Source organism: Mangifera indica, chromosome 18 (genome assembly GCF_011075055.1).
Source record: "Mangifera indica cultivar Alphonso chromosome 18, CATAS_Mindica_2.1, whole genome shotgun sequence".
NCBI classification, from domain to species: domain Eukaryota; kingdom Viridiplantae; phylum Streptophyta; class Magnoliopsida; order Sapindales; family Anacardiaceae; genus Mangifera; species Mangifera indica.
Genome location: NC_058154.1, coordinates 9,734,425 through 9,758,020, shown reverse-complemented (window position 1 = coordinate 9,758,020; position 23,596 = coordinate 9,734,425). Strand labels below are relative to the sequence as shown.

At 30.6% G+C, this 23,596-nt stretch overlaps 1 protein-coding gene across 2 annotated transcripts; it reads left to right on the top strand.

Moving 5' to 3' along the window:
* The first annotated feature begins 6,554 nt into the window (after window positions 1-6,554).
* LOC123201787 (protein LIGHT-DEPENDENT SHORT HYPOCOTYLS 7-like) lies at window positions 6,555-8,560 on the top strand. Of its 2 annotated transcripts, none has more exons than XM_044617342.1 (2): window positions 6,555-7,278; window positions 8,257-8,560. In XM_044617342.1, exon 1 carries the CDS (start codon window positions 6,689-6,691, stop codon window positions 7,241-7,243), a length of 555 nt encoding a protein of 184 aa, XP_044473277.1. In that variant the 5' UTR covers window positions 6,555-6,688; the 3' UTR covers window positions 7,244-7,278; window positions 8,257-8,560. The 2 variants fall into 2 exon arrangements, with proteins under 2 accessions (XP_044473277.1, XP_044473276.1); XM_044617341.1 differs by having other exon boundaries at window positions 6,557-7,278; window positions 8,247-8,560.
* The last annotated feature ends 15,036 nt before the right edge of the window (window positions 8,561-23,596 follow it).

Sequence of the window (23,596 nt, the reverse complement as noted above, 5' to 3'; positions counted from 1 at the left end):
TTGGACTCGAGCTCGGCTCGGCTCGGTTCGAGCCCGAAATGAGCCGGGCTCTGCTCAATTCGATCGAGCTCGAGCTGGCTCGGATTAGCTCGGTAGATTTTTTTTAAAAATTTTTTATACAAAACGACGTCGTTTTGATCCATATATATATACAAAACGATGTCATTTTGATATGAAAAACGAGTCGAGTTAAACCGAAAATGAGCCGAACTCGAGCCGAGCCGAAAATGAGCCGAACTCGAGCCGAGTCGAGCTCGAGCCAAACTCGAGCCGGCCATAAATAAACCTAGCCGAGCCCGAGCTCGGCTCGGCTCGAATCCAGCCCTATCTAGAGCTGGCCTCAAACAAGATTTTTGAGTGCATAACAACTGTCATGCTTGAAAAACAATCAAGAAAACGTAAGTTATCTTGAAAGTCTAATGTTTTTATTCAAAGAACAAACTCTTATATTGTACATTTTCTAAAACATAAAGCGTGGTTTCCTTTTTTGGCTATAATAAATAACGTAATTACTGTCCACGAGTGTTCATCTATTTTAAACTATTGATAGATTTGGAAAGTTTTTATTTTAGCTATGTTGATTAAAAGAAATGTTATATTTACTTAAAATGAGTGCTGAATTAAGTAATTAATGATCATATGTCATTGTATAATTGAATATTATTTTATCTTTAATTTAAAACTATCTAATCACATAATGATATATATATCATTTGTACTCAATTTAATACCAATTGCACGTACCGTTATTAGTTTAACTAAATAGTAAAACTATGTGTATACTCTTTAAGTACACAAAATATATAAACAGATGATGTGTTGTCATATGATTGAGTGATTTTAAATTAAAAATAAAATAACACTTAATTATATGATGACATATCATTTATATACTAATTTTGTGTACTCAAAATATGTACATATAATATTGCTTCCAACTAAATACTAACTAAAATAAATGAACTATTACTTAATTTTAAGTCAAAAATTTTAAATGATAAGATCTCAAAAAAAATCCTTTTGACCTTTTTAATTTTCCAAGAAAAAATAAAATCCCACAATTCCATGTATGAACTCAAATCGATCCGAGAAGTCAGTTTACAAGAATTGATTGCTAGCTGAAACAGGCTACAAGAGTGTTAATAAAATCCTTCAGATTGTGTGTATGTTACTGATAATTAAAAAACTAATTCAACACTAAGAAAGGGTAAAGGAAAGTAAAAGAAATTCTTCAAAAAAACAAAAAGAATCCTCTGTAAGTAAAAATAAAATTTACTAACTTTTCTGTCTAAACTGACGTAAGAATTTGCATACAAAGATGTGATTGTTTAATTTTTTATTTTTTTTTTCACTTCAAATTCACTCAATTAATGTTATCATATCAAATTATATAAATAAGTTTATATAATTTTTTTTGTTTTGGGTTAAGTATTATAAATAAAGCAAAAGAGCGCATACAAAAGAAGTGCCGCAAAGGCAAGCAGAGTTCAGCTAAACTATAGCAGAGGCCGACAGCAACAAAGCCAAAAGAAGCCAAAGCAAAAAGCAACCCACTTCTAGGACAAGTCCCTAGCTTGCGGGGACAAAAAAATCCACATGCCGCAGAGTTACCCTCTCTTCCACACTAACAAGCATATTGTAGGATTGATAGTAAGCAAAGGAAGGAACTAAAGGACCTGAAAGGACAGAAAAAAACCAGTATAATTCAGTGTAATTACACCCTTTGAATCATACTAAAATATAATTTATTTATACATATAGTATTACTCAAACGGAATAGAATCTCTAACTTTACAAAAGATTTGGATTTGTTTTAGAATCAGAATTCTGCATTATCAGCAATGAGATATGATTTGTGGCAGCAATGGTGGTCATGACTATCATTAGAATAAAGATGAGAGAGCAATACGTGGCTCTGCTTTCATGGTTAAATCCAGATTAAAGTATTTGGACTTTATGCCTTCAGTATCTTTTTATTCAACCAAGCTGTAATGTGATTCATAATTACTTGTTAATTAATTAGTTAATTAAGCTAAAATCTTAATAAGAGTCAACCAGCTCATCTAATTAATACTGTTTAAGCCTACCCCTCCAGCTTTGTGCTGTCAAAATCTTATCAAAATTTCTCAAACAATAATACGAGGAGTGCATAGATGATCTTTGAAGATCAGTTAATTATAAACTTTTTATTTTTTTATTAAAGTCAATAGTTTCAACCAAAAGGATGAAATCTGAGGTATCATAAGTTTTTTGACCAATAAGTTAAGAAAATGAATTTTTAATTTAAAGGTCGATGAACATACATAGAAGGCTGAGGGATTTATGACATAAAAAATTACCATTCAGAAATTGCTTTTACTCTTCTCTGCAATAGTAAATTTGCAGCGGAAAGACTTATTTCCACCTAAGGTTTAGTATATTCTCAAAACTTCTATTTGTGAAGTTTCAAACATATACCCTTATACTAAAATTCTCAGTTACGGTTAATAATAAAACTGTTATATAACAAAAAATACTTAAAAAACTAAAATTTATCATATTTTCTTTCTTCAATTTAAAAATTTAATAATTTCTCTCAACCCATAATTTGAAAAGTTTTCTCCCTAAAGTTTTTTCTACTTCTCTTCCGTGACCATCTCCTTTGCAGTCATTGATTGGACTTCCCAAATCTTTTCTTCTCCCTTGGCTTGTCTCTCTTCCTTCCCTTCTCTCTCCCAAAGATTGAAAAGCCATTTTGCATAAATTCTCTATTTTCTATTTTACTATTTTTCATTTTTCCTGTCATTTTTTATTTTTATTTTCTCTATTATCTTTCTGTCTTCTCTTCTAAAAAGTTTAAGAGGTGATCTGTAATGTTTGAAATTATCATTAGTGTTAATGAAAATTTTCAAAGGATTTTTATAAATTGGAGAAAAGTGAAGAGAGTTTTTGAAAATTTTAAATTTCAATATAGCTTTTAATAGTTTAAAAAATGATAGTTACATTCCCAAAAAAATATTTAAATTATAACATTTTAAAGTTAGTTAAAATTTTGATATTTTGTAAGAGTGTCAATGATAAAATTTTAAATTATTAATAATTTGACATCTTATATTAAATATTAATGATAGTTTTGTAATTAATAAAATTATGTTTTTAATTTTTATTTAATTTAGCAGCTAACATATTCAGTTCCTTTAATTTTTTTTAACGACAAACCCTATTCAAGCTACAATATCTTTTTAGAGTTAAATCAACTACATCAAATAAGTAAAATTCTAATTTAATAATGGATCCCACTACATAAATTTAGTCTCATTGTTGGTGCAAATTGGAGCGTTAAGCATATCTTAATATCTCTGCCATCATCATAACTTTTCTATTTTTCTTATGTTTCACACCCAACAAGCCCTGTATTCTTGACAAATCGGAAATCATGGTACCATCACCGAATTCATAATGCATATGGTTTTCATTTTTCTTTAAAACAACTAATAAAAAAACTTTTACGTGCAACTATAAGCATTTAAATTGCCTTCTAAAGTCCTCATATATCACATCAAAATTAATAGAGAAAAATAAAGGAAGAAACGATCTTTCCCCCTCAAATTATGCCCAAATGAATATTGCTACCTTCAAAATAAAAAAAATGATATTTTTCCACTACATCAGAAGTCAAATGTCAGTTTTAATGCATAAAAAAGTATTTTTATCAGTTTATAAATTATATAAATATCATAGGTTTAGAATTGTTTACCCCTAAAATATAAACAAAATTTTTTTCCTTTCACCAATTTAAAAATTTATCATTTAAGCTCCTATATTCAGTTGAAACAAAGCAAACTCTAACCTCAATTCCTACTAATCCTAAACTTGTAATCACATCGATGCCAATTAATATTAGAGCTAATCTCATTGGAATAGTGTAATTTTGTTGAAATTGTATCGAAATGGTACGATTCAATTGAAATTAGACCATTTTAGTATTCTAATATGATTTTCACTAAATCGCACTATCTCGGTGTTATTCTTATTGGATCACACTAGTTTAGTGTGATTTAAGAGTCATCGTTGATGATTGGTTGATGGTAACTGTTTTTGAATGCCTCTCGTTCTATAACGGCTCCCCAGTTTGAAATGTCCTCATTTGGCCCGATCATTCCACATTTAGTGGCTATGCTGTTGCAGTAAAAACATTGACAGTGGCCATCATCTTGATTTTCACCCAAATACATCAGCAATCTTCCCCAACCTTCTTGACCTCCAGAAGTCATAATAGACTTAATTGGCTTTTTTTTTAGCAATTTTCTACCTTCTGTATCAGCAAGATATTCTTCTTCTGGAACTGGCTGGTTTATGAGCAAGAACGATGCATCAAGGCTGCTGGTTGTCATATCTTTATTAGCTTGCTCAAGTGTCTCCCTTGTGCCACCAACTAGACGCTTCATGTTTCTAGAATAAGCGTCGCAGTAAGTTAAACGCTTCTCTGGAATAACCTCTGCTAAGCAGGAGTCAGTCTCTCAACATGCTTTATGCCCTACGTTAGTGCTCCTTCAGGTCCCGACCGTGGACTCGACACTAGTGGCTACTTCTTCAATGCGCCAGCCAGTATGCATATTGTGCTATTTTTGGTTTCTTCAGCTTCGCCTTATCCCTCTGGGTCATCCTTATCATCAACTCAGTTAAACTTCGACTTTGAGTTCTCTTCATAATATTTTTAATGAGTAACACTTCCTACACAAACAATAAACACAAATTTAATTAAAAACATAACAAGTTATGATATAATCAGGTGTTATCTCTAATTCAAAATTACCTAATTTAATTTTATAGTAATATATTATTATTTTTATTCAAGTTTGTACTTATTATTTATGTATATAGTTTTATTGATTTTTAATTAAAGTATAATATGTTTAACAAATTACGAGATAAGTTATTATTTAATTTTACAAAACTTAAAAATAATAATGGATATTTTTATCTTTTTTAATTTTTCTATTATAAAAATTAACAAATTTCACTAATTATACTTTGTGGAAGGTAGAAAAATGTTATTTTCGACTTCAGAGATGATAAATTGTTGTTTTAACATAGTTCAGATAGTAAATAGTTATTCTCCCAAAAATAAGAAATATAAGTTACTTCCTCACCTATATAGGCATTTTATTAAGAGCAATATTATGAACATTTATAACGAGTATCAATTTAAGTATGAATAATGATAATATTATAGTTAGGTGTTATTATCTTTAATTCAAATATCATTCAAATGATGCAGTATTATTAATATCTAAATTGATATTTATTATAAGTGCACAAAAATTTGTTATTTTACTAATTCTAATTTTTAAAATGTCAAGATTCTATTTACTCGAAAGACAAAATTAATCATTAAATCGCATAATTTAATCTGATTATACTTATTGAAAAGCAATAAAGACAAAAAAGCTTAAATGCCCTATTTTTTTAGGGTTTTACAAATGTAACATAAGTTTGAATCCAAAGCTTGGTAAATGTGTTATATTGCTGACACCATTGCATTTAACATGATCTAACATGCTTTATTAGATTAGACCATTAAACCTTGTGTGGTCTAACATAATCTAACAGTAAATATTGAGAAAAAAAATCATTTACTCTATCATTATGGGTGTAATTAATAAGTTATTGAGTTTCAGTGCTACATTTGTTTATTAAATAAAACCTTCACATTTTGAGAATATCAAAATTGAGATTATTAGGTCGGCTATACATGTTCAAACTGTCAAAACAGAAACATAACTAATAATTTTCAACTATAGTATATATTCTCTCTCATGTTAATTTCCCATTAACACATATAATAAAGCTCTAGTAAGAAAATAATGATACTGGAATATGAATGTTCAATAACTAAGACTCTAAATGTAAAATAAAAGTGATTATAAATATTTATATTAAAAAAAATTTATGAATAAATCTATGTTTACAAACAAATTTTATTAATTTATTCATACAAACTAAGATAGTAACATGTTATTGATTAATGTAATTGTTTATTTTTTCAATCACGTTAGAATTACTCAATCATATATTCATACATCGAATTATATAAGTCAATAATATTTGTTTATTCATATAATGTTACCGATATTTGACATATATTAAGATTAATTTGTAGATTCTATAGGGGTTAGCGGTGAACTCAAGTAATTAGCACAGGAGGAATTAGTGAGGAAGAGTTCAATCTAAAGCAAAGTGTTAATTAAGGAAGGGTGAATAATATTATTTATACAAATAAATTATATAAATTTATTTATATAATCTGATGTGATAATATATAATTAAATAATTTTAAAGTGTATAAAAAAATAAATAATAACATTATTCAGCCATAAATTATTACCTCAATTTTTATAATTTGTTTGTTTATATAATTTTATTTAAAAAAATATGGGATATAACGAAAGATGGACGCCAGATTAGAATCTGTGGAAAAGAGGTAAGAGTAAATGTAATAGTACAATTAAAGGAAGAAAATAATGTTATAGCAAGAAAAAGAGAGCTAAAGCAATTTGATAGGCCCCATTTCATGTCTCCTCATTAGCCCCATGATGTGATCTTCATTTTTGTCCTCTCAATAGCTCTTTCTTCCCTTTCCTTACCAACCCAATCAAGCTACTCTTCCTTAAAATCATTCATGTTGCAGACGAAGTACTCTTAATCGATGTCTAATAACAAAGGAAAACATGTTGCAGAAGGATCGTCTTCAAGATCCACTACTGCTGATCACCATCATCAACTAACTAACGCTGAAGCTCCACCTCCGCTCAGCCGCTATGAGTCTCAAAAGCGGCGGGATTGGAACACGTTCGGGCAGTACTTGAGGAACCAGCGCCCTCCAGTGGCGCTTTCCCAGTGCAGTTCAAATAACGTGCTTGATTTTCTCAGGTATCTCGATCAATTCGGGAAGACTAAAGTGCACTTACAGGGATGTGTGTTTTTTGGTCAGCCTGAGCCTCCAGCGGCTTGTTCTTGTCCCCTTAGGCAAGCTTGGGGGAGCCTTGATGCACTCATCGGCCGTCTTCGAGCGGCGTACGAAGAGAACGGGGGATTGCCGGAGACGAACCCTTTTGCCAGTGGAGGTATTCGGCTTTATTTGCGTGAAGTGAGGGACTCTCAAGCTAAGGCTAGAGGGATTCCATATAAGAAGAAAAAGAAGAGGGCCATGGCAACGACAATGAAGCCAACAGATGACACTTCAAATTTTCCTACGCAATAAACTTCGGTTCCTATTGCTTTTTTTATAGGGAAATGGTAAATTGTATTGTTTGTTCTATGATTATTAGCCCTCCTTCTCTTAATAATTTCAAGTAATTAACTAGATCCATCAATTTGCTTGATGAAATAATAATAATACAACACCAAACCAGTATAGATTTGTTAAAGAAATTGAAGTAGAAGAAAATGGTAGACCAGTCTTCATACATATTTTTACTTTGGAATTCTTCAGGCCCCATCTCTCATTTCGTTTCATAATAAACCCTAGTCCAAAGGCCTCTAAAACCCTAATCTCAATAGTAATTACTTTAATAGAAATGACATAACTGTTTAGTCTTTCACTTTACTTTACCATCTTTAATAAACAATAGATATGCCATGAAAATGAAGCACCTCCTCCTCTCCCTTCCCTTCCCCCACCACAACCCCCCACCCCCTCTCTCTTTCTCTCTCAAACCCACTTGAAAATTCACAGAATTTTGTTATTATAAATTTCTCATAAACAAGTTTGCTTTTCTTTAACAATATATAATACAATGTTATCCTCTTCACAATATCTTACACGCAAAAGATATATATACCTGCAGGGAAATTAACTCTGATTATCTGTCTATGATTATTTATACTATTATTTATATTTTTAGTATTTGCATTAATTATGTGAATGTCCCTTTCTTTGTTAGCTAATTTTACAAGTAATCGGCCCTTGTATTATATTAGATTTGTCTTTTGTCACAAATGCTTTGCAGCTAATAATGTTTGGATAAAGTTCGTTATTATTAATCAGATTGTACACATTATCTTGTTTATACAAATTTTAAGCAATATGACAAAATTATTAGAATAAATATTCCTTAATGCGTTAAATCACACTATAGTTTGAAGATCCAAATTTGTGGCAAAATTCTGAGTCTGGTAGTCGTTTCATACATTGTTTGAGCTATATTACTTGATTAATTTGTATTCAATTAACTTCATTAATTTATTGTTCTAATTAATTTCAGGCCTTTTCAGGAGTTCCAAGTCTTGATTCAGCTATCATGTTCTGGAGCTCAATGGGTGAAGTTCTTGAGCTTCTTTAGTAGTTGAAACAAACTTTTAAATTATCAGAATTAAAGCATTAATAAAGTATAGAATGAGATGACGGCAACAGTACACGAATTAAGCTGAAGTAAGTTTCTTTCCTTTTTCCTCCTATGGTTCTTCCCTTTGATCTTCTCAAAGATATTATGTATGAAACATATAATATACAGTCAAGTTTGTTGCCACAAACAATCTCCAAATATATGTAAATTTTGTGCTGCTTTTATTGTTGTCGGATCTTTTAAACTTACACATTGTGAAATTTTAGGCAGGTAATCGATATGACTACTAGGTTGTTTAATGATCACATGTTAATTTCTTTGTGATATTTTAAATGGGAGAATGACTATGAGTAATATTATATATACATATTTTTTAATATATTATTGGATATATAGATAATGTGGTATTATATAATTGAGTGTTATTTTATTTTTAATTCAAAATTATTTAATTATATGATGATACCTTATCTATGTATCCAATTATATATTTAAAAGTGCATGTATATAGTTTTATTGAAACGACTATATTCCCACTCTTTTTTGCTAGAATCACAAGTTCGCACACTTGAACATTAAAAACAACATTTCCCACGTCAATTTTATATGTTTGTTTTAACTTATGGAATGGTATTTTTGTCAGTTTACAAAAGAATATTATGTGATTAATATCAGTTACACTCTAAAATTTAATTTATCTACTTTCTTAACACTTCCCCCTATTTAACTCTCCCCCGTTTTTCTCTCCCATTTTCGATTAATTTTTCTAGATATAGAAATTTTTTTCTCTTTCCTTCCCTGTTTATTATTATCTTCCTTTTTTCCTTTCTTCCCTCTTCTCTTGTGTTTAGCAATGACAATAGTGGTGGTATTGTTTGTGGTTTGTGGTAGTGGTGTGTGACCAACCTTTCTTTTCGGTGATGACTTTACCCTAGAAAAATGGCTTGTATATATTCTGATGGGGATGTCGACAGATTGTCCCTCTCCTAGTGTTTTCTTGGGTGGCCCATTGGTTTCGGGGCACTGTTTTTTTCATGGAGCATCAGAAGGGCGCGTGACGGTAAATAAGTTTTAGCTGCAAAAGAGAAGACCAAGATTTGTTTTCTGAATGTGAAGAAATTTCATTAACAAAGGTTTTTATAAGTGTCGAGTCTATGAACTTGGATGGTTGTTGACTTGGAGCCATGTTGGTGTGTCATGGAGCTAGAAGGCTAGTCAGGCAATACATGTTTGGTGTGAAGACTGGCTTATCTATACTGTTTTTGGGAATTAGGAAATTGGTGATTGAATTTGCCTTTAGGAACTCATTTTTCAAGATTTTGGCTTAGTTCCCAATTGGGATTCTTGGGGTGCTTTTGTTGTTTGTGGGTGATTGAAGTGGCCATAGCTTCAAGAGATGTGGCTAGTAAGAAACAGTCATCTGAGATGTTGGTTTGTGTTGTTGTTTCTTTAACTGGGTCCAGTGTTGACGGTAGTGGTGGTGGAGTGTAGTGGTGTTCGTGACTCTGTGTGAATCTTGTTGGTTTCAGCAGTGTCAATAACAATAGCAATGGCCAATGGCAGTGGCAGTGGTGGTAGTGTGTGAGAGAAGATACAAGTGAAAGGAAATAGAGGATTTTACTTAAACAATTTGTCATTTACCTTCATTTTAATGAATCCACCCTTTTTTTTGGTCATTTTAACGATGTCAAAAGCCTATAAAAGTAGTTACATGCATCACTTTAATATTTAGACTTCAAAAATAAAATTTTGAGGGTATTTTTGTTATTTTTATATTTTATCTTAAACTTTAACATAATTTATTAATGTAACCTTTTTGGCTATGAAAATTTTTCATTTTTAAAGTTTAATGGTGAAAATTTATCATTCATACAAAAAACATGTCGGATATAGTCATTCTCCCATTATAAATATAGGAAGGGAGAAGGACTATTTTCCACCTAACTTTTGATACGTTTTCAAAATGTCACCCACGGCAGATGAAAATTCACTTTTCCCACCCATGAGCCATTAATATGGATGATATCTGTTTGCATAAGGGTAAAATATCCATTTTACCCTTGTTAGATGAAATAACAAAAATACCCCTCAATTTAGAAACTAACATTTCACCTCACTAAAGTTTTTAAACTTTAAAAACTAACATTTTTACCCCCAAACCTAGGGTTTCCATATTTTTCAAAATACAACCCCCCCATAACTTTCAAAACTAGCAGTTTCACCTTCATTCTTCAACTTCATCTCCCGACGTCGTCACCGGCCTCCTCCTTCTCCTGGTGGGATGGCGGTGGTGCAATGAAGAGATCTTCATCTCCTCGTCTCACGGTGCGACGAAGAGACGGAGATCTCTTCGTCGCACGATGCGATGAAGAGACAGAGATCTCTTCGTCGCACCACCGTGCGACGAAGAGGTCTCTCTTCGTCGCTCCACCCAGACGACGAAGAATGACTCTTCGCCGTCCTTCGTCGCTCGTTGTGTCGTCTAGACGCTACGACGAAGGGTCGTCCTTCATCTGTTCTTCCAAATCTGGATGACGCTTCGTCGTCCAAATCTGAGCGACGAAAGGTCGTCCAGATCTGGGCGACAAAGGGTCGTCCTTCGTTGTCCTTTGTAGTCAGAGATGGGAGATCGATCGATTGCATCGGCCGTCGATGGTGGCCAGAAAAGGAAGCAAACCCTAGGGGTGAAATCTAAACTTTTTAAACTTTGAGGATGAGTTAGTTATTAGTTTTTAAAATCTAGAGGGGGAAACAGTAAAATTTTAAAGTTTTAAGGTTTTAAATAGTAAATAACGATTTTGCCCCTTTCCTTAACTGAAAAATTGGACGACAGTTTGGTCATGGGTGGGAAAAGTGGATTTTCATCTGCCGTAGGTGGTATTTTGAAAACGCATCAAAAGTTAGGTGGGAAATAGTCCTTCTCCCATATAGGAAAAGTTTTTGGAAGCCAAATGTCAACAAAGTTACGAGTCATTAAACATTTAGAATATTTTTGCTTAAGAGTCTAAAATAATAATAAAATTATGTATACACATTTTTTATACACAATTTATATACATAGTTGATGTGTTATCATGTGATCGGGTGATTTTGAATTAAAAATAAAATAACACTTAATTATATAATAACACATCATCTATACACCAACAATAGGTACACATAGTATTACTCTTAAAATAATAATTAATAATGAAAAAAAAAGGCACAATCAGGATTGCCAAGACATCTAGTATTAATTTCTTCATATCATCCTATATTATGTAGTAGCCCCACTGAGATAATTTTGTTAGTGTCCCACATCTTCATCTTGGTAATGTCTTTAGATTTAAGTTTCCATAGGAGTCCTATTCACATTCTCAGAAATAATTACATGGAGAAAGGACTACTTCCCACCCAAGATGTGCTGCTATCCCAAGTTTTCCCCCTTTATCTTTGATAATCTCAAACACCTACCCATGAACAGTTAAAATTAACGGTAGTAAGGGTAAAATCGTTATTTTTTTATAATATTAAAAATAAACTAAAATATAATCTCTTTTTACCCCCCTAAACTTTAAAAACTAAAAATTTCCCCCAACCTAAGTTTTAAAAAATGGCAGTTTCACCCTAAGGTTTCGTTTTGAAATCTCCGACGTCATCTCCATCTCTATTGTCGGCGATCTCTCCCTCCGACAGTTTCTCTTCTCCCATTTGAACCCCCCGATCGACATCGAAGAAGAGGTGGAAGACGAAGATAAAGTTGTCATCTTCGTCTAGGAAGACGGTCGACCGTCTTCCCCGATGAAGTTTTTCTTCTTCCACTATTTCTCTGACGTCGATTAGACGTCCAAATGGGAGGAGAGAGACCATTGGAGGGAGAGGATACTTCGAGAGGGAGAGGCTACCGACAATGGAGTTAGAGATTACGCTGGAGATTTCAAAACGAAACCTTAGGGTGAAACTGTCATTTTTTAAAACTTAGGCTAGGGGAAAACTTTTAGTTTTTAAAGTTTAGAGGGCTACAAAGAGATAAAATTTCAAGGGGTTAGGGTTCCGTTAATTTTAACTGTTTATGGGTGAGTTTTTGGGATTATCAAAGATAAAGGGGAAAAACTTGAGATTGTAGCACACCTTGGGTGGGAAATAGTCCTTTGGCCTAATTACATTAATAAAATTATACATATACACTTTTAATACATAATTTGGATATACACAATATTACTCTAACTACATTAATATAAGTTTCTGTGATGAACAATATTTTCTATATCAATTTTGCATTAACATACATTTTGTCGCTCTTGATTTTTAAATCAAACTTAACTTTATGCCTTCTTTATGGTGATAAAGTTCTTATTTTTAAACCTCTTTTGTAATAATTTAAACTAGTTATATTAAACTTTTTATCTTTTCATTTCTTTACATACTGTATATGAGTTATCATAATTTGTGTTTTTAAAGCAAGTACAGGGAGAAGAAGAACAATGTTACATATACATATTTTGAGTATACGAAGTGGATATACAAATTATGTATTATTATGTGGCTGAATGATTTTAAATTAAAGATAAAATAATATTCAATTACATGAGGACACATAATTTATGTATCCATTTTATATACTCAAATTGTGTACACATAGTTTTATTATTTTTATCAAATCTACCTTCGAAAAATGTTATATATCTTAAGTTTACATCTCAAGTTTTCCATATTATCCCAAGTGAGTTGCCATTAATTTTAATTCTAATTTAGATAAATATGATAATAGACTTACTATATATCTGGCCAATGCCATAATGGAAAGATATAACTTCCCTTTTCTCCATGATACCAAAGCCATAAATAAATTGAATTTAGGGTAATTTTACTTAGAGGTCTCTTCTTCTTCTTGATTATTAATTCCCTTAGCCTATTATGGCAAAACGTAGTAAAGGGGCTTTGGCTGAGATTTAGACCATTGCAAAATTATCACAAAAAAGACACGCTATGATAAATGAATAATGCTGAAATTATTTATTTATTTATTTTTACTAATTTATCTGTATAAACTGGTGCATCTCTTAATGTGAGTGGGTGGTAAATCTCGACTGATTTTATGCTTTGATATTTATGCATTTCTTATATAATAAAAATCGAACTTGCTGCAATAGGCACACACATTGCCCAAATTGAAATTTTTATCCCCCAATCACAAATGTTTTAATTATTCATCATATGCTGGATCCAGGAGTTAAAAAGTGTCAAATGGGACCAATCTCTACATCCATACTTTCATAAATACATACACTATGTACATGTAAAGCTATTGATTAACTAATTAATAAACTGCCTTCACAATATTTGTTATGTTTTGTTAAAGAGCAAAAAAAATTACATTTTTTAATATAATTAATTAAGATAGATCACATATCCCTGTTAAGTATTACAAAACATCTAGACATAGAGATAGGCATAATTCTGATCATATAGTTGCATTAATTAGGATGTAAAAGAAACATGTAAATAAAATAGATAAAGTGAGACACAGAATATGTGGGATTATCAAGAAAACTTAGAATACAGAAAGTGGCATATTCCTGAAGCAAAATCATAGTTATCGGTATTCTACAATACGGATAAAAAATGATACATGTAATAATTAATACGATATAATAAATGTATCTTATAATACGATCTATATTATCGATACAGATTTATACACTTTTTAGAAAAAATGAGTATGTAATAAGGGTGTATGTGAAAAATTTTAAATTTTCAAAGGTGTTTGCGATATTATTTTATTTTTTAAAAATTGTATTATACAATATAATACTCAATACATGATATGTAAAAGTAAGTTTTCAATACATAATACTATACATAATTCAACTACCATGGTTCATATATATTAAGGTTGTTGAGAACAAACTCATGAAAAAACAAAGTATGAATGTATTTTGAGCTTAAACATTGTACTTGAAGAAGATTTTTAAATTAAGTTGCAACAAATTTAAAATTAAAAAAAGGGCAATGAGCATTGACCAAAGTAGAGAGCATCTTCATATAACTAGGGAATATCATGACAGCACAACCCCACACCAACTTGCGCAAAACCCTAAATTAAAACGAGTAATATTATATATATAACTTATTTATATAATTCAATGTAATAGTATGTGATTGAGATTGAGTAATTTTGAAATAAAAAAAAAAAAGTAAATAATCTTACTATTAAATTATAAACTATTATCTTAATTTGTATAAATAAATTTATATAATTTGTTTATCGCAAAGTTGTATTCAATTAAATTTGCCATTGCAACTTGGTCGAGATCATGTCCCACTTCTTAAAAACACTTTTGACAAATAATCTATTTGTTTTCTATCTTTTTGACAAAAAATTAAAGACATTCTTGATGAGTTGGTTCTCGCAATTTATGCTGCTACAATTGCCCGACCTCTTATTTGTTAATTTTCTCTTTTTGTTTTTTTGTTTGCTTATTCCATCATAGTTGTACTTTGGATTCGGAAGTAGTGCTTTTAAACACTTTATACTCCAATACAATTTTCTTATCTATTTTTCAATCTTTAATTGTAATGGATTATTAAAAATTATACGAGATGAGGAAAGCAACTAAAATAATGATTTTAGAAAAGCTAGCACATATGTGTATTGATGTCTCCAAGTTCTTTTATATATAGGAAGCATTTTTATTGAAAAGGGCTTTCTATGCACTTTAAGTTGTTGATGAACCATCTATAGTTGGTTCTATATGTGCATGTATACTCCTTAATCTTTATATCTATAATGAAATAGTGAAATAGACTAAAAAATCATATATCTAATGAATAATACCTTAAGCTAGCTGAACAGGTAAGTTTTTCTCTCATACTTGTATACACATACGTAAGGAGTGAGATTTTCCTTCACACTTATATACACACATCTGTCTTAATTTTCAACCAGTATCAGATAAGCCAATGGGACAAGCCTCCTAGGATGGGATTTTACAAAAGTTAGAGTTGAAATCTTCGGGACTAATATCTTTCTGTGGACTTGGATGGAATTGTTCTTAGCCTTAGACTTTTATATCACTTGTTAGGCCACCCCAAAAGCTAGTTCAAAGGGTGAAACTTTTTCTCACACTTGTATACATCCACCCAACTTAATTTCTAACTAATATGGGATACTTACATCTTCCTATAATTTCCATTGGCGGCTGATTTTGCTTGCAAACTGTCATGACTTGGCACTAAAAAGTTTTATAAATGCTTGATGACTTGAGGAGGGACCATGATTATTTTGACATAGTCAAAATCCTTCGCATAAGCATAATGCTAAAGAAAGGATAGAAATTAATTTACGGAGGTACTTATATTTAGAAAATAGACTAGATTTTATTAAAGAATGAATAAAAATACATCAAATGTTTCCAATTTATAAACTTAACATAAAAGAATCTCCTAAAAGACATCCACTTCTTGCATAAAATTCTACTAAAATAGACACCCACTAATTGTATAACAGAGTAAAATACTCTCTTGTTTGACACCTCACTCTAGATTTATCATAACCCAAAATAATAAAAACATAAGTAATAGTAAATAATATCAACACGTAAATTGCACTAATTTGTAATACTTTCCCTTAGTCCATATTTATGATCAATAATTCTAAGAGCAACTCTAAATTTTTCAAATTTAGCCTTGTTAAAGTTTTTGTAAATATATCTACAATTTCATCACTAGTAAAAACTGCTTTCAATTCAATTTCTTGGTTCAACACTTTCTTTCAAGCAAAGTGGTGAAGAACTTCAATATGTTTTGTTTACCCATGAAAAATTGGATTTGAAACAAGTCTAATTGCACTCTCATTATCATTATAAATCGACACCACAAAATCAATTTTACATAAAATATCATTCATCAAACACTTTAACCAAATGCTTTCTTGTGTAGCCATTGTTGTGGCCATGTATTCAACTTCAGTGCTAGACAAAACAACAATAGATTGCTTCTTGCTCTACTATGAAACAACAGCTGAACCAATACTAAAACAATACCTTAAAGTTGAACGACAATACTTACCAAAAAAAAGTTGAACGATGATCAATTACATCATATGCCCAATCTGCATCAATATACTCTCTCAAAAAGAAATTGTTGTCTTTCTTCTACATAAAATCATATGCAAGAGAACCTTTTACATAACATAAGATTCTTTTTTGTAGCATCTAAATTAAGAGTTCTTGGACATTGCATGAATTGAGATATAACATCAACTAAGTATGCGATGTTTGGTCTTGTGATAGTTAAATAAATTAAACTACCAACAAGTTGTCGAAACCTTCTTGTATCTTTTAACAAATTCTTTTCCTCTTTCTTCAACTTTAGATAAGGCTCCATAAGAGTAGTCATTTCCTTCAACTCCCCTATGCTAAAATGCTCTAAAAGGCTCTAAGCATATTTTCTTTAAGACATAAAATATCCTTGATTTAAGTTCTCCACATCTAGGCCAAGGAAACATCCAATCTCAACCCAAATTTTCATTTCAAACCAAATAAACAAATTAGACAGCAATTGAGAAATTTTAGCTTCATTCCTCATTTAGTAAAACTAGCAAATGCATCTTTGATTCTAATTTTCAAAATAAACTAGAATCTAAATTAGATGCATCTTTGTACTCAGCAATTTTACCATACTAGGCACATAGTACTTGTTTGAGGCCATACAATGCCTTCTTTAATCAACATGCATGGTGGGGAAATTACTTTAGCTCACCATAAAGAAATGCATTCTTTATGTTAAGTTACCATAACTTCCAACCTTTAAAGATATCAAGGGAAAGAATTACTCTCACAGTTACCAATTCCACCATTTGACTAAAGGTCTCCTCATAATCTAATCCACAGTTTTGTGAGAAACCATGCACAATTAGACAACTTTTATGTCTATCAATTGTGCCATCTAATTTTTTCTTCAACTAATAGATCTATTTGCAAGTGACTAACTTGCAATTTTCTAGTTTGGCATAAGCTCCTAGTTTTATATTTCTTTAAAACTTCAATTTCTTCTTGCATTACTACTTCCCATTCCTAGCAACCTTTAGCTTCCTTATAACCTATAAGTTCTTTTTCATTAAAAGTTCTAATAAAAAAAGAATGAAGTCACAGTGCAATTACTAAGTTGCACTTCATAATCTTTAAGGTAACATAGTTGTCTTTTTTGCCTTGTTAATATTCTAATTATCTATTCACCATCTTTTGAACTTGAAGCATTCAATATTAAGGTTGGGGATTCATCAATTCTTATAGAATCATTATTACAAGATGTTTGTGAATTAGTTTGAGGGAATAGCTCCAAGTTGCATTCATCATCATCATAAGCTATATTTTTAACAATCAAATTTTGGTCAGAAAACCAAGATGACACCTTATCAAATACAACATCTCTAGATATGACGAATTTTTTTGTCTTTTGATTCATGCATCTATATCCTTTCCTGCATGAGTCATAGCCAACAAAGACACATTTCTTTGTTTTCAAATCAAGTTTTGTTTGATTAGTTAGAAAGATATGAGTATAACAAATAGAACTAAACACTTGAAAATAGTTTACATTTGGTTTTACATTGTACAAAACCTTAAATTGAGCCTCTTCTTTAGTTGGCCAAGGAGGTAGTCTATTTATCACATGACATGTACATTAAAAAGCTTCTACCCAAAGTTCACGAGGATGGTTCTTCTCATAAAGGCATGAAAGACTTGTTGATATAAGATGTGCCAACTTCCTTTCTACAACCCCATTTTGTTGAAGGGTGTTAGGAAATGTCGTTTGTTGTTGAACACCATTGTTATCACAATACTGAAAGAAATTATTTGACATGAATTCACCACCATTGTCACTCCTCAAGCATTTAATTTTTTGTCCAAACTCCTAGCTACTTTACAGTATTGTTAAATTCAATAAACATGAATAATGTTTCACTCTTTTATTTTGAGAAGTAAACCTAAGTGTACCTAGAATGGTCATTTACCAACACTATAACAAAGTGATAGTTGTAACTTGGTGTTTTTTTAGATTCCATTAGATTCATATGAACCAATTTGAACAATGTTGATCTACAATTTGATGAGCTCTTGAAATGAAGATAATGTGATTTGTCATATTGGTAGTCCTAACAAATCACATTTTCATGTACACTTTTCAAAATTGGTAAGCCATCTAACAACCTTCTTGACAAAATTTGTTGTAGCATTTAATAGCCTGCATGATCCAACCAAGCATGTCATATTGCTAGCATTGTCAATATGGTTTGTCTTCTTCATATACGCCTTCTTTACTGACATGACATATAAAAACCCTTTCTTCTCACTAACAAGAACAACATCAATCATAACATTTCTCACATTATCAAGCACCTTCACATCATTTGGACCAAACAAAACATATTTTCCAAAATTAGTTTTTTGAGATACTAAAACTAAATTTTTATTCAAACCTGGGATATGATAGACATCATTCAGGTTAATACCTGCATCATCAACACCAATCTTCACAACACCATCTTTCACTACTGGATAAGTTAAGTTGTCAGCTATAACAACAACTCGTTCTTTAATATGTTGATGCAACCTTGAAAATAATTAATCATTACCTATCACATGATGTGAACAACAAGAATTAATGATCCATTCCTCTTGGTAATTTGCGTAGTTGGCTAGAGCTTGGTTTGATGTTGATTTGGGAACAATATTGTCTCTTCTTGCAATCACTTTAGTAGTAAAACATTGCTTGCAATTGAGATGATCATCTTGTTCACCTTCATAAGTAGATGTTTGCGTTGGAGAGCTTACCACGACAATTTTTCTTGACATGCCTTGGTTTTCCATATTTGTAACATTTGAAAGATTTGTTACCTTGTGGTCTTCCCCTATTAGCCTTCTTCCCATTTGTGCTTTTTTCTAGAATTTCCATTAGACTTTTCTCTTGAAAAGAGAACATCATCACATTCGGAATTAAAATTTTTGGCCATTTGCTTAGCCAAAGCCTCTTGATTGGAGAGTAAACTCTCCAATTCTTCAATTGATGGTTGGTTTGCCAATCCTTGAATCACAAATAACATGTAATCCTTCTTCAAACCACAAATGAGAAATCATTGTAGATGAGCTTCACTGATCTTTTTACCCACATCTAACTCTAAAATTTCAGCACAAATGTTTTAACCTATATGAAATATTATAAGATCAACATACCCCCTTGTGTCATCATTGCCAGTTTATTTTCCAAGAACTATAATCTTGTTGTGATCTTAGAGAAAAGTCTCTCAAGAGTTTGCCAAACTTCCTTTGGTAAACTAACATCGCGAACATGAATGATGAACTCCTTGCTAATTGATGTTCTTAAAGCAAACAATGTCTTTCCACATTTGATCGTCCACTTTCTTCGAGGTTTAGCATTGTTAATAATGTCAATTGGAATCTCTATATCGACCCCATCAACAAATTCCCACAAGTCTTGACCTTGAAGATAAGCCTCCATACACATTCTCCAATACTTGTAGTTTATGTCTACAAGCTTCTCAACACCATAACTTGTATTAGAATTATTTCCTCCATTAATTAAGTCCATATTACGAAATAAAAATTCCTCCTTTCAATTTTTGATCCTATCCAAAGAGAGAATAGTGAAAGAAAGAAATTAACGAGGTTCTGATACCATATAACAAAGAAATTATAGGAATTAATTTATGGAGACAATTGATATTTGGACAATGGAATACAAATTTTATTAAAAAGAATGAATAAAAAATATATCAAATATTTCTAATTTATAGACTCAACATAGTAAACTCTCCTAACAGATATTCCACTACTATATAAAATTCTCCTTAAATAGATACTCACTACTTGCATAAAATTCTACCATAATGGACATGATTACTTACATAACAGAGTAAAATACTCTCCTATTTAACGCCTCACTTTTGACTTACTAAAAATCCAAAATAATAAAAGTAGTGTTATCTGCATAATATTTGTGCATAAACAATATGTCATCCTGTGAATGAATAATTAAAAATTAATGATAAAACAATACTCAATCATTTTATGACACATTATTGTGTATGTACAAAAGTTGTGCACATAGTTTTATTCAAATAATAATAACATAAAATTGACTTAGTAGTAGAAAATAATACGGCCAATCTCACCATCAAATTACAACTCAGATCTCAGGATGAATTTGACATCTCCAAATCTTCCTCCTGCACGCCCCAACTCCTGTAATATTTCTTTATTCTTTCTCCCTTGCTAGTATAAGTGATTCTAAATATTAAAAAATATAGAAAGAACAAAAGAAAGAAAATGAAATTGAGAAATAATAATTTGAGTTCTGGTGCTTGTGGGCCTTTTCTTCTTTTCTTTTGTTTTTTCTTTATGTGTTTTACTGGATTTTTATTCCAGAATTTGTTTTGACTCCTATTTCATTGATTTTTATGTAGCTTGAAAGACGAATCCGATTTGTTCACCATGTATGAACAATGAAACAAAATATAGTTTTAATTTTACTTTTTAAATTTAATTATAAACTTATTTGATTACTTGTAAACATGAAATATAATTTACAGAGATGAATTGATTTGAATTTTTGTGTGGATGAGATATATTAATTGTTCATAGAGATGAGATATGGTTTACAAGATGAAGAGATTTGACTTGATTTATAAGGTGAAGAGAAGAGATCTGATTTACAGATGAGTTGTGCAGAATTTTCATGGAGCTGAGATGATATATTTACAACAGTAAATTTCAGGAATGCATTCATGGTAGTCGAATTGTGTGTCGTATCATGCATCAAAAACCTAATTTTTTATATCAAATATCATATCGTATCATATGATATGACATAACTTTTAAAAAATATTAATAAAATAATAAAAATTTATAACTGACACATCATTATTTTAGAAAATATCATAAATACCTTTAAAATTTTGAAATTTCTCGTATACACTTTGACTACATCATCAATTTCTCTAAAAAAGTTTATCAATGCGTGTCAATAATATGTATCATATCGTATGATACATCTACTATATCGTATTAATTCGATACACATCATGATATATATTATTTTCTTTCTGTATCATATTATATTATAAAATATATATAGCGTATCATACGATACTAATAATTATGTATGCATTTGTCAGTTTTTGAAAAATGGGTTTAGTTTTATTCATCAAAAACCTTAAGCACCAAACAAATTTTATCACTTGGTCATTAGTGACTCTTATCATTTTCATTGTATACGAGGGACGGGAAGAAAGACTAAAACCTCAGGGGAGGCATCAATAATACTCCTTGTGTATAAATAAATAAAGGTCAAATGACTATTTCTAAGTATATTAATTAAAATAGCCATTTTTTTAATCTTATATATATATATATATACTATATTTTTTTTCACTATACAAATATAATCACTTTTAAATTTGATTTTACTTTTAAAAAGAAAAGATTCTGAAATTTGAGATTGGCTAAATGGATTGGCCGATCAGTCAAACACCCGATCAACTATTTTTTAAAAATAAATTGGTTGGTTGTGTTTGGCTTGGCCAACCAAATTTTTTAAAAATAAATTGGTTGATTGGGCCAACCACTCGACCAACCTTTCCACTGTCAAAATCATCGAAAAATTTCAAATTTTCATCTTATATCTCAGTCTTGGTTGAGTGAGTGAGTTTTATATCTTGATTGAGTGAATTTATGCTTGATTGGATGAATACAAAGTCTAAGGGTATTTTAGATATTTTATGTTTTGGACTATATATGTATAATAGGAAAAGAAAGTCGTTATATATATATATATATATATATATATATATATATATATATACACACACACACACATACAAGGGAAAAAAAGTATGCTATTTTAATTAATATCCCATATTTCTCACCCAAGGTTTGATAAAATAATAAATTCTCACATTTTAAGTTTCAAAAAGCTAGAATTTCACCTCGTAATCCACTTCTGTTGGTGAATCTGTAAAGTTTCTTTTAGAAATTATTATTTTGCCTTTTTTATTGAAATTACAAAACTGTACTAACACTTAATATAAATATCAAATTATTAATATATCCTAACATGTTTTAAATTTTATCATTAAAACTCCTTAAAAATATCAAAATTCTAACTAACTTTAAAAAAATTTTCCTTTTTGGTAAGTTTTTTGGGGTGTAACAATCATTTTTTAAACTATTGAGGGGCATATTGAAAATTTTAAATATTTTAAAAAGCACCCAGGAACTTTTTTAAAATTCCAAAACTCTTTGATAAATTTTGTTAACACCCTTAATCTTTAAAAATTACAGCGTGCCTCTAAATTTTTGAAAAGACAAAATAGAAAAAAAATACAAGGCGAAAGGAGGAAACGGAGAATGTATGCAAAAAGACCTTTTTGCCTTTGACTTAAATAGGATTCACTAATGGAAGTGGATGATGAGTCACAGGTGGGAATTTAACTTTTTGAAACTTGAAGAGTGGAAATTAATTTCAACAAACCTTGGGCGGGAGATTTGTCCTTTGGCCATAAATAAAATTAGAACATAGTAGAATTCTATTCCGAATTTTACTTTAACTTCTAAAGCAGAATATGATCGTCGCCTAACGAAAATCTCAGCAAACCATGGTCACCAAATTAAGAAAATAAAAATGTTAACATTTATTCTTATTATTGTCATGATGCTCATTAAACAAACTCTATATATGAACGAAATTGTCATTTTCTCGTTAGGTTCTTATGATTTGGAAAGTTTTGAAAATATTTACGACCTTTCTAGGCATTGATTGGACTTTTTTTTTTTTGTAAATTTTGACCAAAAACCCTTTTTGAGTCAAACTACCTTTTTGTGATTAAATGAATCATATCAAAAAAATTAAGTACTAAATAAATGATTGTCTCATAATCACTGTATTAAATAAGTCAAGAGTCTAATTCTAATATGGGGCTATCGAGTCTCAAATCTAAACCTCTGTATTTAGGAATTTCATATGCTTTATCACTTAAACTAACCCAATTTCCAATTTCCGAAAACATCAATTTCTCGGGACCAATTTCAGTATATCCTGGTTTTTTCTTTCCAATATGCTATTCCTTGACTATTATTTTCACAAATTTTGTTCTTCGTAGTCTTCATAGACCGACCCTTTCCTCAACTTCTGTCAGCTTCATACCCTTTTGGTTTAAAGAATTTTTTTTGCCTTTTTTAACTTTGAAGATTAGCACAACCCTTTTAATG

Bases quoted from the DNA above. Each gene is read 5' to 3' on its own strand.
- LOC123201787 (XM_044617342.1), top strand. From the start codon at position 6,689: ATGTCTAATAACAAAGGAAAACATGTTGCAGAAGGATCGTCTTCAAGA.